This window comes from Struthio camelus, chromosome W (assembly GCF_040807025.1).
Source record: "Struthio camelus isolate bStrCam1 chromosome W, bStrCam1.hap1, whole genome shotgun sequence".
NCBI classification, from domain to species: Eukaryota; Metazoa; Chordata; class Aves; order Struthioniformes; family Struthionidae; genus Struthio; species Struthio camelus.
Window position 1 is genome coordinate 40,236,651 of NC_090981.1, and position 16,506 is coordinate 40,253,156.

The window sequence follows — 16,506 nt, forward strand, 5'->3', positions numbered from 1 at the left end:
ACAGGCGTCCTCCTTCTCTAACCACTAAGTGTTATCAATAACTACATCTGCAAAGCCTGCTGTCGAAAACCAAGCACAGTTTAGTCAGCACAAACAAGAAAATCGCTTGCAGTAGTTTTTTTCACAGCTGGAGCGAGACAGGAATCAGGTACCAAATCATGACCTACACTCTCAAAATTCAAATCTTGGTCTGCTCCCCAGATCTTGTGGTAACTTCATAACCACTGACGCTGTCTGGCAGCCATTTAGTTAGTAACAGAGTTAAGATTTGCCTATTAATTTCAGCTGAGATCCTCAAAGAAGCCAACGGGAACAAGCACTCAACTGTCTTTGAGAACTGGGAAACTGGGAGAAGCCTAGCCTCTCCTTCTTTATCAGGAGAAGCAAAATCTTTCTCCTTGGACAAGCTCCATTTCAGTCTGCTTGCCACAGAAGCAGAAAAACTTAATCTTGTAACTTGAAGTGTTTAGATAAAAAACAAAGCAGTCCTGTTAAACGAAGAAAATGAGACTTCAAGACTTCATTAGGATAATGAAAATCATACAAACACTCTCTCCTCTGCCTCCTTTTCCCTTTCTATTTTTTCCTTCTCTGACAGGAGTCAGTGGGAATTTTGTCCTCACAAGCATTTTCCATTCTCATCAAATCAGCAAAGCTCTTGTCTTCACAACCACCGTCTGCCTCAGCATTTGTGTTTCCATTGTTTACAATGGGAGAATCCTACACTGTTCCTCTCAATTACATTTTAAAAACAAAATGCAAACATGAACATTCTGCTGCTATTTTGGGCAAAAAAGGTTTATTAGCTTGTAGGTGGCTGAATGACAGATAGAGAAGAGCAGGGTAAAAAGAAGAGGGAAAGAACGAAAAGAACTAAATGTAAACAAAACCCTGGAAAACCTAAATGATTTATCTTTCATGCACAAATAAATGATTAGCAATAGAGGTTTGATTCCTTTCGCTCACTGTGGCAGAAACAAAAAGTAAGTGTCACGTTATGTTCATGAACGTTTTTTCCAAACTCACATCTGTGCCTTGGGAGCTCCTGCAGACATTAATTAGTTCCTTCTGTCTTCTTGAAAGGGCTGCAGATGTGGCACTATCGATCTGTACTTACTAAGGATTTAAGTGAGGCCCCAACAGTCCAACAGTGTATGACCCAACTTTTAAAAATAATGAAAAATCCACTCCCTAAGCTTTATTTTGTATGATTTAAAGATAACAAAACTGCTTTATTAATATACATCCTAACTGAAGAGTCTCAACTGTTAATTTTAATGACTCTGTTTCATGCTCACAGACAAGATTACATATTAAATACTGTCCATGTTCAGACCATAAAATAAAAATATCACAGTTTTTAAAAAAAAAAATACATAAAACATCCACAACTGTGGCCTTTACAAAGTTGTAAGACACTGTAGAAAGCTAATTCATTTCATAGCTGAGCAGAGGAAAAACCATCCAAACCGCAGCCAAGAATTTTAAGTCATGGCTAGAAAAAAGTAGGGAAACACAAGGCTTTGAACCATATTTTTGGATGCTTTTTCTATCTCTTGTTTCACACGCTAATCCTGACCCATGTCATTAGGTGCTAGAGAGGGGCACACTGAAGCAAGCCAAAGGGATCCAAAAGGAGGGACGGGGGATAGGGAACAAAAAAGTTGGATGATATATGTTTTTGGTACTTTTCATTAGTCTCTTTACATTATAAACCTTTCTGCACATAGCCAGCCCACTACTCTGTGTTTGTATAGCACCTTGCATACTCTAGGCACTAGAACACTATAAATCACTATAATAATTTAGGCAGACAATTAACTAGTAGCGAGTTGATTACTACTAGTAGATCAGAGAATATCAAAACAGAGTTACTGCTATGCTCTCAGAATTTTTCACATGCGGCAACGCTAAGCACTTCTGTAGTAGCATCCAGACTCCTAAAAAGAGAATTAAACAAAGCTCCCACACACACATATTACCCATCTAAAGCTTTTGTTTCTCTCTTAATCTAGAAATAGGAAATAGCATTTTGACAGAAGAAAAACCATACAGTAGTTCACATCTTACAGTGGCATAGGCTAGCAATGACCACAAAAATCTTAGGCACATCAAGAGGAGAATATTCTACAGGGCAGCAGGAGAAGCTGCTCCCACAGAGGAGAGAAATTGCATATTTGGTGTTGGGAATGTTTGCAGAAGGAGTAAGGCAAAGCTCAAAGCCAAGTGGAGAGAGATATTTGCAAATATCAGCTTATTTTGTTAACATCCTTTTTTTTTTTTTCTTAAAGAGAATAAAATCCACCCTTGGCTTCTGATAAAGGTGAAGAACTTCAGATGCACTGAGTGGCCAGAGAATGATGTAAATACCTCAAAATGCAATAAAGTTTTAGGCAGGTCTGTTGATCTCACAGAATTTTAGTGCTTACGTTGTTTTGTCATTTTGGAAAACTAATAAGCATTTCTTCACCAGACACTGGTGGCTACGGGTTCTCTGGTTTGCAGTTTGCATTGTTACTGTAAAATAAGGCTGTGAGCTATTGCTCTCCTAGGACTATAGATCTTTACTGCCAACATTTCATACTGTTTGGCCAGACAAAGTGAAGTAATTCTTCGCTCGCTTTCCTTATAGCAGTCCTAGTCACATTTCTGCGCATTTCTTTTGGCAGAAACTAGTCAGTCATTTCTGTTTTGTTTTGGTCTTGTGTCCTTCCTCTGTCCCTAGTCTCTCAAGTAAACAGCACAAAAAGCTGATTATATGCTCTGTTGCTGTAGAGTTCATTACTTTCTTTGCCAAAGTCCTTGCACGTAAAAATATTTGCTATATTGGAATATTGGATTAAGAGAGGTAGAGAATTAAAATTTGCCACCCCTGCCACGGCAAAAAAATAAAAGGCAGTGAGTGACTAGGGAGTCCAAGTAATAGCTTTCAAAATGCACAGTGCTGGACTTGAAATGATTCTATCTCCTTATCCCATTCCCTTAGTCTTTTGCATATTTAAAAAAAATAATAATTGTAAAACATTAGGTAAAAATAAGTGCAAAGGTATACAGAGCAGTACCATATATTTTTGCATAGTATGAGTACTCTTCAAATGGAAACAGAGACAATAACATTGTGCTTACACTCCCTACAGTTGGTTTGTGTCTACACTACAGAATAATCACAACAAAATCAGGGTCAGCCAAGAAACAAACTTTGGTTTAACTAGTTGAGAGACTTGCTTAATGCAGGCAAAGGTCTGGTGATTCGTAGCATTTTCACAATTGCATTGATTAACAATCTTTTAATTGGTATAAAAGGTCAATTCAACTCACAGCACTTATTTAATATTACTTGTAGCCGAGACACAGTACAATACTATAATATGGAACAGTAATAATAGACTTCTGCCATTCCAGTACAGCTCAAGACTTTGATGTGCAATGATTTTCATTTAACAGGTAGCCAAAGAGAACATGGTGTATCTATCAGTACAGCTAAACTCTCAAGCTGTTTGTAATAATTCACAATCACTCTCATGACATCAAAAGAGGTTGTATTAATCTCTCCTGGGCTGCTAGCTTTTCGAACACAACAAATTTACCCACTTAAGCATTTTTATTGGCTTCGTTCTTCAGCAAACTGAGCCTCTATGAAAATTAAACCCATTTCATGGAAATAAGGGAATTGAGTTTGGCATGGAGACTGCTGCAGCCAGCTGTGCAACAGATCATCTTTCAGATCAAATTTTCCTGATTATTAGCAAGGACTGACAAAGCAGTCTATAACTGCCATGAACTGCCATCATTTATCCAAGGCTTACAGAAATCTTTCATGTGCTTCCACAGTTATCTCTCCTTCTTTCTCTTTCCTTCTTTCTTTTGACCAATTTGCTTGGTAGTTTTCTACATGCACACCGAAATCTGAAACCATTCATTTCACCTGGCAGCTCACACCCACAGCCCTGTAATGGGTTGTAGAGGGAACCCCCATGGAGGACTGGTACCTCTTTTTGCATATGCTTCACAATAAATACATGAATATCTGTATGTAAGCACAGGTATTTTGATACATTCAGTCAAAGTAACACAATCAAGTTTTCTGCAGTATCAGCACTGACAATCTGAAAGATAAATACAGCCTGCTCGTAAGTAGAGCTTCATCCTTAATGAATAAAGCAGACATAACACTTTACAACACTAGGGGCCAGGAAATTCTAGATCTTAATACAATTTTGCATGATCGGATTACGGACTTACCTGCCTTCCACTGAAGCACCAGGTGTTGTGAAGCAATATATACTTTCAGGCAGCATATCGCACTAATGGAACATAATCAGTATGCGTATAGATAGTACTGCATTCTGAATTTAACTTCTCAACTGAAGTTGTGGTTTAATTTATACAATAAATATAGCTGCAATCTAGATGTTCTTTAGTGTATTTCTCATATATCTATTTCAACATGCAGCACAGCAGTCATACAAAATGTTACAAGAAATATTGGCTATTTTCATAGAGCTTTGCAAGGCTAGATGAAGGATTCTTTACTTATGAAACAGTGTTTTTTAATAGGCAAATTTTCCTTATTATTGTTACAGCACTGACTTTCAAGCAGTTTGACCTCTGCTACATTATACAGCAGCACTGCTTCCTAATATGTTATAGATAGAATCAAAGTGATATGAATTCCATGACTGGGCTGAGGTCAGCTCACATCCTTCCAAAGACCAGCTACAGACACACAGCACAAGAGTGGAACAGAAGAATACCTGAGAATGCTTGGAGACCCAGTGACGCAAGACGTTCAAGACACGATTAGTGGCTGCTCTGCGTATTATGAACTCTTTGTCACACATGCGTTCAGAGTTGTTAAATCCTGTAAGGAAAAAAAAACCCTCACTGGAATTAAAGTTAACAGGGGCACCAAAAAGATCTTTCAAATACAGTATTTATAATGTTGCACACAGAAAAGCACACAGAAAATATATGTGTAATAAAAGGAAAGACGCCTACACAGATGACGTTCATATATCCTCATTTAGGCTACTGAAATTCTGCAAGATAGTAGAATACAGTCTTGTCCATTTTAACTAACATAGACGCTTCTTTGGGTCAGTATTTAGTTTTAGTAAGATGAAGGATATTTGTCCGACTTATTAGCATAAGATAGGTCTCCTTGCTGTATGAAAGACAAGAACAGTAAAAGATAGGATCAAATAAAAATTTACAGCGCCTGTAATCAAGGAGATTACAGAAGGAATGCGAATACGATTATGAAGGGGAAGACAATGGTGGTAAAGAAATAGGGGAGGACAGTAGTTCAAAGACCAAGGGGAAGGTCAACAGAATACATGTTCCTTTTTAAAAGTGGTATGGTACAGGCTCTACTAGACAACAGAAAATGTTCAAATAACTTTTTTTTTTTTAAGCATTAGGGTGATCAGAAAGTGGAAAGGAATACAAACATATTTACAAACTGAGCTGCTTGAAAACAAAGATTTGCCAGCTGCAGCATTTCCCTATACATCCCGTAAAGACAACTTTTTTCTTAGTCGGCAATATTTACTTACAAAGAAATGTTTTTAAAAAAAAACGTGTAAGTCTCTTCCTACCCTCATAATACTATTTCTCTCTTTTCTACTTCTGCTATAGCCTCATCATAAATATACTGCATATACTAATGAAAATATGACATTAAAAAATCCTAAGTATAAAAGATCTGATAACTCTGAGAAAGCATTTGAGGTTCACTTTCTCTACTGTAATTTTACATTTTCATTACATTTGATCCACACTGTGCTGCTTTCAAAATCACCTACTGCAGAGTCCAGGGAAAAACTGGAAACTCCCTTCCGTATGACCAGCACTTCATAGCTTTTTTGCATAAAAGCTGCTCTAAAGCCTTTGCATTGTTAAAAATTGCAAAGACAGATTACACTTCTGTTTATTTTGTTAAAAACTCATTAGATGCATTTTTAGAGAAGCCAGCATTTGTTTTGTTCCGTTTTTATTAAAGATATGTATTAAAGATGATCCAAAAACACCCAAACTGCTGCTCTGTATTTTTGGAAAGATAAGCAGGAAAAGAAAAGTTTAACTGCAGTCATGCATCCTTTACCACGGCTTGGACCTCAAACCCCAAACTGATTTGCTGCCCTTATGGCTCATGGAAGTTTTTTTTAACAAGAATATTTCATTATAGCTGACATACAAGACAAGACATTACAGGCAGTTTCATATTAAAACATCTTCAGGAGTTTCACTGCCCATAAACAGCAAAGTAAACAAAATCTTAGAGGCTTTACTCAAGGAAAGGTAACCTGGGTAACATTTTGTGTGTTAATTTTCTATGCCTTTCACAGTTAACCTCTTGCAGAAGCAATTAGGCATACATATTATAAACTGTACAACTAGCCACTTAATTGCAGCAATGCAAGTCATATATTATATATTCAAAATTCAAAATTATATATTCAAGCAGTAGAGTCTTTATGAAAAAAACATTAAGGAAAAGAAGTTTTGGTTAGCTGGAAGGAAAATGGAAAGAAACCTACAGAGTCAATTTTCAGTTAGCTGCAGAAAGAATGAAAAAAGGAAAAAGGGAAAAAGGAAAAAATTCCAGGGATCACTTCAGTAAACTTCTGCTGGTCTCAGGATTTCATCCATTTTTAAACAATAATTAGTTTGTTGCAGAGACTAAGCATGTTCACTCACATTCACACTGTCAATACTTAATGTCGATGCCTTGAATCTGCAAATAGAGATCTCCAATTGTGTGAGAAAAGAATGTAGTCGAACGTAGTTGTACAATTGTAGATGTGAAGTTAACTCCAAGTGGGTGACTCAAAGTATATCTTCATGTACCAGACTTCAAATGAGTAACTAAATCAGTGAAATACATTTTTTTTTCAAAACAAAGCTGGAAAACTATTAATTCCAGTCTGACCTTTGTTTTTAAATACCAAACAAACCAGAAATACAGGATGTGTTTCTCTCCTTCTTTATGCAGCATTTATAATTTACAGCTCTTTGTAAAAAAAATAAATAAATCAAAAAATCCTCAAGCAACACTCACCATCCAAAAACTAAATCTGCCAATTCATTCCTAAGAAAATTTTGCTTATATCATTTTCCTGTGGATCCTTAAAAAAATTAATTGTAAATGCTATACATTTCACAGTTCCCATTAACATCACCAGTCCTAGTGGAGGACTGGCATCTTTGAATTGAGTCCATAAAGTCATACAGTAAAAATCATTATCCAACTTTTCTGGTCTGTCCCTTGCTTATGGAAGTTATCTAGCACTCTCTGACTTTTCAAGATTCTCAGAAATTTTGGCTTAAAATGTAAACTTGGCTTGAGGAAAGGAGAGATTACTGCTTTTCATTATTCTTCTTTGCATTGATCAGTTCTGGGTACTGAATGCCATTTTCCTTTACTTACTTACTCACTTGCTCTTTTTTTTAACTATATCCAAGCAAGTAATTCAAGTTTTAAAAATAGATGTGTACAATTTTTCAAGAATCTTGTTATATGAAGTTAATGGCTCACTGGTATCCAGGAAAACAACACTTGTTATAAACATCTCAAAAACAGGTTCAAAGTGCACTGTGGTGTACTGGATTTCCTCTGGTCCCACTCCTCACCCTCCACCCCCCAAACAGTAAATTATAAGGAGTAAATTGTAGGGTGAACATCCTGTTCTCACCCCAGTACTCAAAAGTCAGTATTGTCACTCTTCTTTGTATTTACAGGCTTAGGCTCCTTCTATTCAGATAGATGCCTGGCTTTACCTCAGGATTTTCCCTCAGACCTTGCTTTGAGTAAAAGTAGGCCTTATCAAGGGCTCCATACTCAGTAGCTTTGACAACTGCATGGCAGAGCCAGGCCTTCAGCCAGGCATGCAGGACAACACATGGAGTCCTTGGACTGCCCTCATGTAATGCAGGCTGGAGCAGGACAAGGGTTCTGGGACTTGTTCAGACAAAAAAGCCTCTGTCCAGCATTTCCTCTGGGGCAACGCACAGAAAGGCATGATCTACTGCACTGTTCCCAAGCAAATGCTTCTGCAAAAACATGAAGGGGACCTGACCCAATTCACGTCAAAGGGATAAATTACACTCCCACTTCAAACAGAGATGACAATGCTCAGGGCAATCCTTGGGGACTTTTGCACTATAACAGAGAGGAAGATGAAGAACTGCCCCTCACAAAGATGGAGATAGAAGTCATCAGTGACCAGTGTGGAGAGGTATGCATAAGCAAGGCAGATGATCTCCTTTGGTCTGTCACCCAGAGACAGTGCAAAGTGAGAACCTTTTGGATGGGATTCAGCACATTTCTGGCTCGTGGCTCTTCAACCCTGAACTGACTGGCAACTGAACGGTGGGAGCCAGGGACTGCCAGCATGCAGTAGAAATTGTTACTATCCACACATCTCACATCATTACAATGCCCATCAGGAATAGACGGATTAGATTAGCCTCAAAATTAGAACTTATTTGAAAACTGTTTTTGACCCATCCTCCTATATATCAGGAGACTCCATCAGTGTAAAGTTTTATGTAGATACATACCAGTGAATCTATTCAAAACTAAAGTGACAGCTCCTTTCCAGTCAGTATAGCAACTGCTAAAAATATCCACCATTCAATGTGCTGGAATGTATCATTGCTGATACCAAGAGGATTCTGATGCATGATTAATCTAAAGAAAAGTTAGTGAATATTGGCTGTAAAAGCAAAAGAAAATTCACAGGTTCTTATAGTCACAAAACAGCTATTTTCGTTAATCAAAAAGGTGAAAACACATAAGAGAAAAGGTACTCAAGAACATTCAAACTGCACAGAAGAGTGGCATTAATTTCAGGAATCTTATAAAACTCAGAAAAATAGCAAAGATGTCATCCAGAAACAAGTAAAATCAGTGAGCATTGACACGTTCTATTTTTTTCACCTTTGAAAATAGGAGAGGTTTCAACTTTGACAGGAAAAGTCTAAACAAAGCAAGAACAACAAGACTTTTTTTTACCACAGCAGCATTAATACAAATGGAAAAACACGCAAAACCAACTCCTTGGCTAGCATTGTTCTTGTTCTTCCTAACTTTCAAAGCCATGTGGACTTTGGGAAAGAAACTCCAAAGGGGAGATAACCACTGACTATAGTTTGATGGAGCAACTACAGAAGCAATCTAAGCAGGGACTGGTGAACTTTGATGGTGCCATTACAGTGCTGTCTGTACTTTTCATGATAGAAATTTCTTCTAAAACTTCAGCTTCGCTAATGCTAGTTAGTTTCTCCTCTCTCTTTCTGCCCACCTAATCCTCTTCTAATGTAACTCCAAAGAAAACCCTAAGACAACAGGACAATTGCAACAGTTCCATATGCTTTGTGTACATGTTTATGCATATTCGTACATTACATGTTTTTAAGCATATTTTAAGGAGTCCACTATATAGCTTGATTCTGGTTCTGCACATTCATACTACCACTTATGGAAAACCCAAATCTCTGCTGCTGTCTATACAGTAAACAAGTCAAACCCAAGCTATCCTTCAACAATGATGCTTTTGCAACAGGTGACAGTGGTGCCGTTCTAGGAGGCATTCCAAGCTATCCTGCCTTCTGCAAAAAACAGCTGACATTCATGGACCTGGCTGAACCACACATCACCTGTTCTGCCCATCCATATGCAAGTATGAGATTTGACCCGCACACACTGACCATACAGAGTACACAGTAAGAAATTTTGAACTAGAAGCCCACAGTGGAAGATAGTGTTCACGGAGTAAAAAAGTGATTCCACCTCCAAAGAGCTCGCAGTCTAAGCGTGTTACTACTCCAAAGCAACTACTGGATATAGACAAACAGGAGAGTATAATGGGATTGAGGGACAATCAGGCTGGCAGGCAGGCTCTTGCCTCAATAGCAGATCTGTAGAGTACCTAGCATAAATGGGGTTCTGTGCCTTGCCTTGGTTAAGAAACAAAGAAAACACAAAGGTATGTGGCCAATCAGCATATGAATGTGGTGTACAGTCTCACACTCCAAGACTCATCAACTCCTACTGAAGTCAATGGCAAAACCAGATCATAACTTTATTAGACCCCTTTGCTTACTAACCACTCCGTAGCACAGGCTCTTCAACCTGCTAATGCAAAACAAATGCATGAGAGACTGGGGGAGATAACTGGTCTCCTTTAAACACTGAACAGGTTTCATGATAAATAATTTTTATAGTGCAGCAGATGTATCAGCTGGAAGGAAGGATGCTGACACACAGTAAAACTGGGAACCAAGACAGGCTTCAGGTCAGATGTTGAGATGCAAGGATTAAGGCTTTAATTACACCTCTAAGCCATATCTGCGTTCTGCAAAATACACATTTCTACATTCTATGTTTCTAACATTCTACAAAACAGTTTCCAAAAGTCTTTTAGCATTGCTGCATCCTTCCTGGTATTCTCCATATACTTTTCCTACCTGTTCTTCAGGCTAGGAACAGTTCTTTACTCTGTAATTATACAATCCCTACTGTAATTCTGTTCCCATCCATGACTTGGACTCTCAGGCACTGCTGAAAGTTTACATAGGCAGAAAGGTGAACAAAAATAACCATACTTTGTCAGCTGAAGTTTTATATAGCTCCATATCCAACAGCAAACGCTTAAGGAAAGAATATTAAAAGAGGTAATTGTAGAGCAATCCTTCCCACAGTGTGCGCTCCTTGGCATTCAGCAGTTTAGGGGCTAACTACACATACTCCACTCAGATCAGTCAGAAAGTACACACGCTTTCTTCTAAGCTCATCTTCGCTGAAGCTCCAGGAGAGGAGAGAGATGCAGGGTCCCCGCTAGCAGGACTCCAACGTTTGCGAAGTTCTAGTATTGGATGTGCAGGTTCTGGATTGAACTGCCCAGCCCAGACCTGCTTTCATCCAAACTTCATGGTGAAATAACCACTTCCAAAAGAGGAATCGCATGGAGATGTGCTTTCTTTGAGACCTCCTGTATTCGTTTCTCTCTTGAAGTAAGCAATCTTCCTACATTAAAAATATCAGCAATATTTCTAACGAGTAATACTCTTAGAGAGCAGCTGCTTCAGTGTGAGTTACTTTCAACTAACATTTTTTCCCCAGTATTCATCTGCTGAGATGAAAATAAACTGTTTCTACTAACAGTCTCTTCATATGATGATGATGCAGACCTTTTACCACAGGCCGTCAAACAGTGTTAACTGGCCAGCACATTCAACCATCACTAGTTCCAGTGAATTACTTCTTTCCATTTATTTTAATCACTCTGTTCATGTACTTGTCTTCAGACTATGTTATGCAAAATCCAGTTTCATCTTCAGATATTTTTCTTATGTGCACTACAATCAAAACTATCACTTTTGAGGCTTCCACTATCAAAGAAAAGAAAAAAGAGGTGCTGAATAGACTTCCAATACCTGAAAACACAAACAGATTAAATCACAATAATACCTGGTACTTAGATAGCTCTTTTTACCTGAAAGTCTAAAGCATTTTTCAGTGGTAGATGAAATTATCTCTAATTCATAAAGGGAAAAAGGCACAAGCAATCAAGGCCTGCAGGTACCATGTATCAACGATTCCACTTTTGGAACTGCCACATTCGGGACCAGATCCCATGGCATGCCAGTGTGACACGGGGAACAGCTCCTTCTTCAAAAGTCCCTGTTGCAAAGTTCTGTTATATGTTTTCTTGTTCTGCTAATTAAACCTGACTCTGTCAGCAATTTACATTATTTCCTGTTTAAAATTTTACTCTCAAGAGGAATAATTATAATATGTTAAATTCTGCAGCATATATACTACAAAATTAAAAGATTTATACTTGCTTTTCTATTTCACTTAAGATGTCAGAAACTTGAGTCAAGTTACAACTGCAAGCTCTGCATATTGTTCTTCCGCGTTATTATAGCAGCACATGATTCCTGACCACAGAAATTAAGTTGTCAAAAATTCTGACAACAAATTATCTGTCTTCAAGGGTTTATCTATACTAAAACTCATTTCAGTTCACAAGATTTAGGGGCAATTTGTTTAAAGTTATGAAGGGTAACTTCAACATGCCTCTGGTGTTTTTCCTAACAAAAAAAAAAATCTATTTTAAAAGTTAATCACGCTGAAATACTCTGGAATCAAGTACTGAAGCTGCATTAGTACCTAACATAGGTGAAAACTGTACTCTACCTGGGAGGAGGCCGTTAACAACCCCTTCCCAATCCACCCTGTGAGGTTGAAGGGAAACATTCACAGCTCAAAAAATCCAGAAGGCAAGTACCACACACCCTGTATCCCTCCTCCACCCCCCAAAAGCCAAATGCAGCTCTTCTCCCTCACATGCTTTTTTCATTCTTCTGGTAAATAAGATCATGAGCTGTAAGCCAGTTTGATGATCTGACCTGGCTTGAAAGCTTAGCCATGGCAAACATCAGTGTTACTTTCTAACCTGGATAAAGAATATAAACCTCAGGTCTGGAGCAGAGCAATTTTCATCCACAGATTAAAAATGAAAAGGCCTTTCCAATATATGCAACACAAAAGAACTAATTTCAAACAGTTTCGCTTCATATACCTAAAAAAGTTTATGTGACAGTTTAAAGATAACATCTTTAACAGTCAGGCATTCTCAAGAAAATAATTGAGTGCCGCACATTTTCACAGAAAAGTGTCAGAAAGCAAATGGTCTGATACTGGTAAGAATCTAAACTGCCAAAGATTCTGCCCTCCTTTTCATTTCTTTGTTATGATATCAGGTTTCCATACAGCAGCCTGCTGCAGAACGGCAGAGCTGGAAAAGAAAAACCATTCACATTAACTGAGATGAAAAGAAGCATAAAGATAATGAACTCCCACTCACTGCATACAGAACAGCATATTTGATCAATAATACAGTCATTCCTTTTTCCTTAGTAATTATCCAATGTGCACATTCAGAGTTATAATGGAATAGTGCATATGAGCAGTGTGAGGCTTGAAAGCAGGAATTATATCAAGTCTAGCCATGATCTTTGGCTACCCCAGTTTAAAAGGGAGGTATATTTAATCATTCACTATGCCAATGTTTGAGTTTGTTTCCTAAATGGTTGTCAACTCATACAGCATCAGAAAAAGCGGCTATTTAAAAAACAGCAGAAATCAAGTACCCTATGCCTTTCAGGCTTTTAATTTCACTTTCACTGGTCCTTAGGACATATGAAATCATTTTGATCTAAGAAATACGCTGCTGAAACACCCATGTTGTAGCCACCTACGTCAGAAATAATTCCAAGTATGTATTTGATTCTTTTGCCTGAAGCCTCCACTGTAAATACAATCTATCAAATCAAGTCAAGGGATTATAGTCTTAGTAAGGTAAATCCCATGAGATTCTCATGCACCAGCTGATGTACAATAGCGTAACACAGATAGAGCTATAGTGACTGTGTTTAATTTCTGCAAAATATTTAAGGGAATGTACAGTAAACTATTTTTAAGTGACTCTTGCTTTAGAAAGGATTGTTCTAATCACAGAAATTTAAAGAACAGAATATTAAGATAAGAAAGTCAATATTTTTTCCCATAATTATGCTCTAAATTCAAATGAAATCCTGAAGTCTAAAAATAAATCTTTCCAATGAAAAAATTTTAGTTTAATGGAATGGGGGAAAAACTCAAGTGTCTAAAGAATACGTTTAAGATCAAGATACTATTCTAAGTCCTTATAATAATATTAAAGTTGCTCTGAGAATTACAATAATCTAGAAGATTATATTGTTAAAACATGGGCCTTAAACCAAGGCTGAAAATATTTATTTAAATGCAAAGAACTGTTCAAATTTTAAAATCTGTCATTTAAAAACCATTAAAAACAGGGTTAGTGCTACAGATATTACTAGCATATACTGTTGGGATTTTTGATTTTTTAATAGAGCTGTTCTCTCAGGAGAGTATGTCATAGAGTCTCACACTTGAAAAAGGGATTTAGAGTTGCTAAACACTGAAAATATACCCATACCTAAAACTTACATAACTCGTTATTAAACATACACAGATCACCTTTGGAAGTAAAGCAATGAAGAGTCTGCATTTTATTTTTGCACTAAAGTTCAGCAGCTATACAAGACTGTGTTCTCATTTTCAGCATATTGTGAGAAAAACATGGATTCAAAGAAAACAACATTGTTCACTCCTCTACTAAAGAGAGAAAAATAAACACGGTGTATGCATCAGCATCTGCATATGTTGTAACCTTGCAGAGAATATTTCTAGCTTTAGAATACTGCATTTACTAGGATATATTTTCTACAACTGTAAGCAGCAGTAACTCTACTACCACTGGACAGCAACCTAATCTTTTTTTTTCAGCAACAGCAGGAAGAGCAAACAAAAGAGTTAATGTCATCACCCAAATCTAATGCTAAGTTTTGGTGTACCTGCATACACCTTCAAATCATATTTGTTTCACAAAAGGAGTGTAAATGTGTGCTTGCATGTGCAATATTCTGATTCAAGCTTTTTGTGAAATTGTAAACCAAACCATCCAAATCTGGAGCCTTAAGATAGGTTATTTATAAATACCTCTCTCAAAAATTATTGAATTTCAAAGATATGCAACAGAGTAACTTTGGATTCTGGAAATGCTCTAATGATAAGACACAAGCTGACATGATTCTTGTAAAAAAATTTATGAATATGAGAGCAGAAAGTATATGCTTTGTAAAAACATAGATTGAGAAACCTGATGTTATTTGTTGAAATAATTGTTGAATAATTAATTGTTGCATATTTCAATACTGCTGGATTATATGCATTATACTGAAATGTGAAGGAAGATTGCTCTCATACGTGTAAAAAACTAGAATATGTCTGAATTATTTTAGTATTTTTTTCTTCCTTTAGCTTTATTTTCTAAATATACTATTATTTTAAAGTTTTTTTCTAAAAGGTATTTGTGCCACATATACATTTGGGAACTTGTAAGAGAGACCACTGAACATTTTGTTCTTATTCTTTTACATGTAAAAAGATGTTTACTTCCAGTACTTCGTGGTGGAAAAAGTCAAAAAAAATTCTCTGCTTAGTAGAATGTGATGTGGGTTGTACAAAGATAAATATGTTTCCTTTTATTTCTATTTTAAAAAATCCAGTTGCCATTAATTGTCATTGTTGTTTACACACTGTAGAATATCAGGTCAACTGTGCCACGTGACAGCAGAATTTTTTCTTATGGCTCATTTTATATAAAAGAACTATAGGAAACAAGTGACAAAGAAAAAAAGCCTTTCTGGTGGTCGCAATATCTGAAGTTTTATTTGTGATTGTTTTAGTACATCTTAGATACTTTCTGACTGCACTAATATTTGAACTATCCCCTGTGAATAATCACAAGAATTGCAAAATTATAAAAAATTGATGTTTCTTTGAATTTGTCCTGCAAGCCAAGTGTGTTTACCTGTGTTCCTGCTATGTCTCTTAGTCTTCAGGGAACATCTAAGCAATTTTTTCCTGCTGACGTGTTTCTGTATTTCAAGGGATTTTCAGCTCCTGATTTTTTAAAAATTTTAAAAAAATTTAATTTAAAAAAAAATTACACATTGTATATGTCTATCAGTTATCGTAGAGTATAGCAAATATTACCATAATCTTCTTTGTATATCTTTACAGTCTTTTCAGGAACTATACAAAGTAAGCTTTCAGTCCATTAAAATGTTAAGTCTGCCCTCTCACAAAACAAAGGTTAAAATAAGCTCTATGTCAACACATAGCTAGAAAAGGAGATCATACGGAAGGCTGCAAAAAAAGCTTTTGGATTTTTTTCTATTAGGTGGTCTGGGCTTTTTACATGAGCTAAAGGAATTATTTTGGAAAAATTCCTCAGCTTTTTTTTTGACAATAGAAGTAAAGGTTAAATGGGAAGGAGACAATGATTGCGAAGAGCCAAATGTATCATTTTTAGACCATCTGTGAACAGATACTTGACTGTCATGCAAAACAAAAATTGACAAGTTGCATATCAGTCGACAAAATTCTCTGAACAAAATGTCCATCTTATAAGCAGCTCCCAGACCGCTTATGATTGGGTGACAAAAAAAGCAGCTCAGTAGTAGCATAAATAAATGTTAATTATATAAGCACCATATAGCCTAGGAAAAAAACAAAAAACAAAAAAACTTCTCTCCCTGCCTCACAAAGCTCACATACACTTTTGGGTGCCCCAGATGAGAGAAAGATATTAAAGAATTTAAAAAACCCTACAGTCATTACAGGCCCCAATCATTTAGTTGAACTCTGTACCCATAATTTCAGTGTACTAGGGACTTGTTTCTAGCATGCAAAGCTCAAAAGTTCTATTCAAGTTTCTTCTCCTCCGCTTAGGAGAGCAGAAGGATATACCACCTACCTAAGAGCTTACCACAGAATCTTAACTAAACCACTTGGAAACATACATCACTGTAAAACATAAATTCAACACCTCCCATCTAATTAATCACAGTAGGACTATATTGACC

General features: G+C 36.8%; 1 protein-coding gene across 4 annotated transcripts in view; it reads right to left on the reverse strand.

Annotated features, from left to right (window-relative positions):
* Positions 1 to 16,506, reverse strand: part of LOC138064181 (ras-specific guanine nucleotide-releasing factor 2) — a 137,751-nt gene that overhangs the window by 28,706 nt on the left and 92,539 nt on the right. For all 4 annotated transcript variants that reach the window (XM_068925710.1, XM_068925709.1, XM_068925708.1 and 1 more), the window contains exon 18: positions 4,755 to 4,861. In XM_068925710.1, coding sequence (XP_068781811.1) covers positions 4,755 to 4,861 — 107 coding nt within the window. The remainder of the gene's footprint in view (positions 1 to 4,754; positions 4,862 to 16,506) is intronic.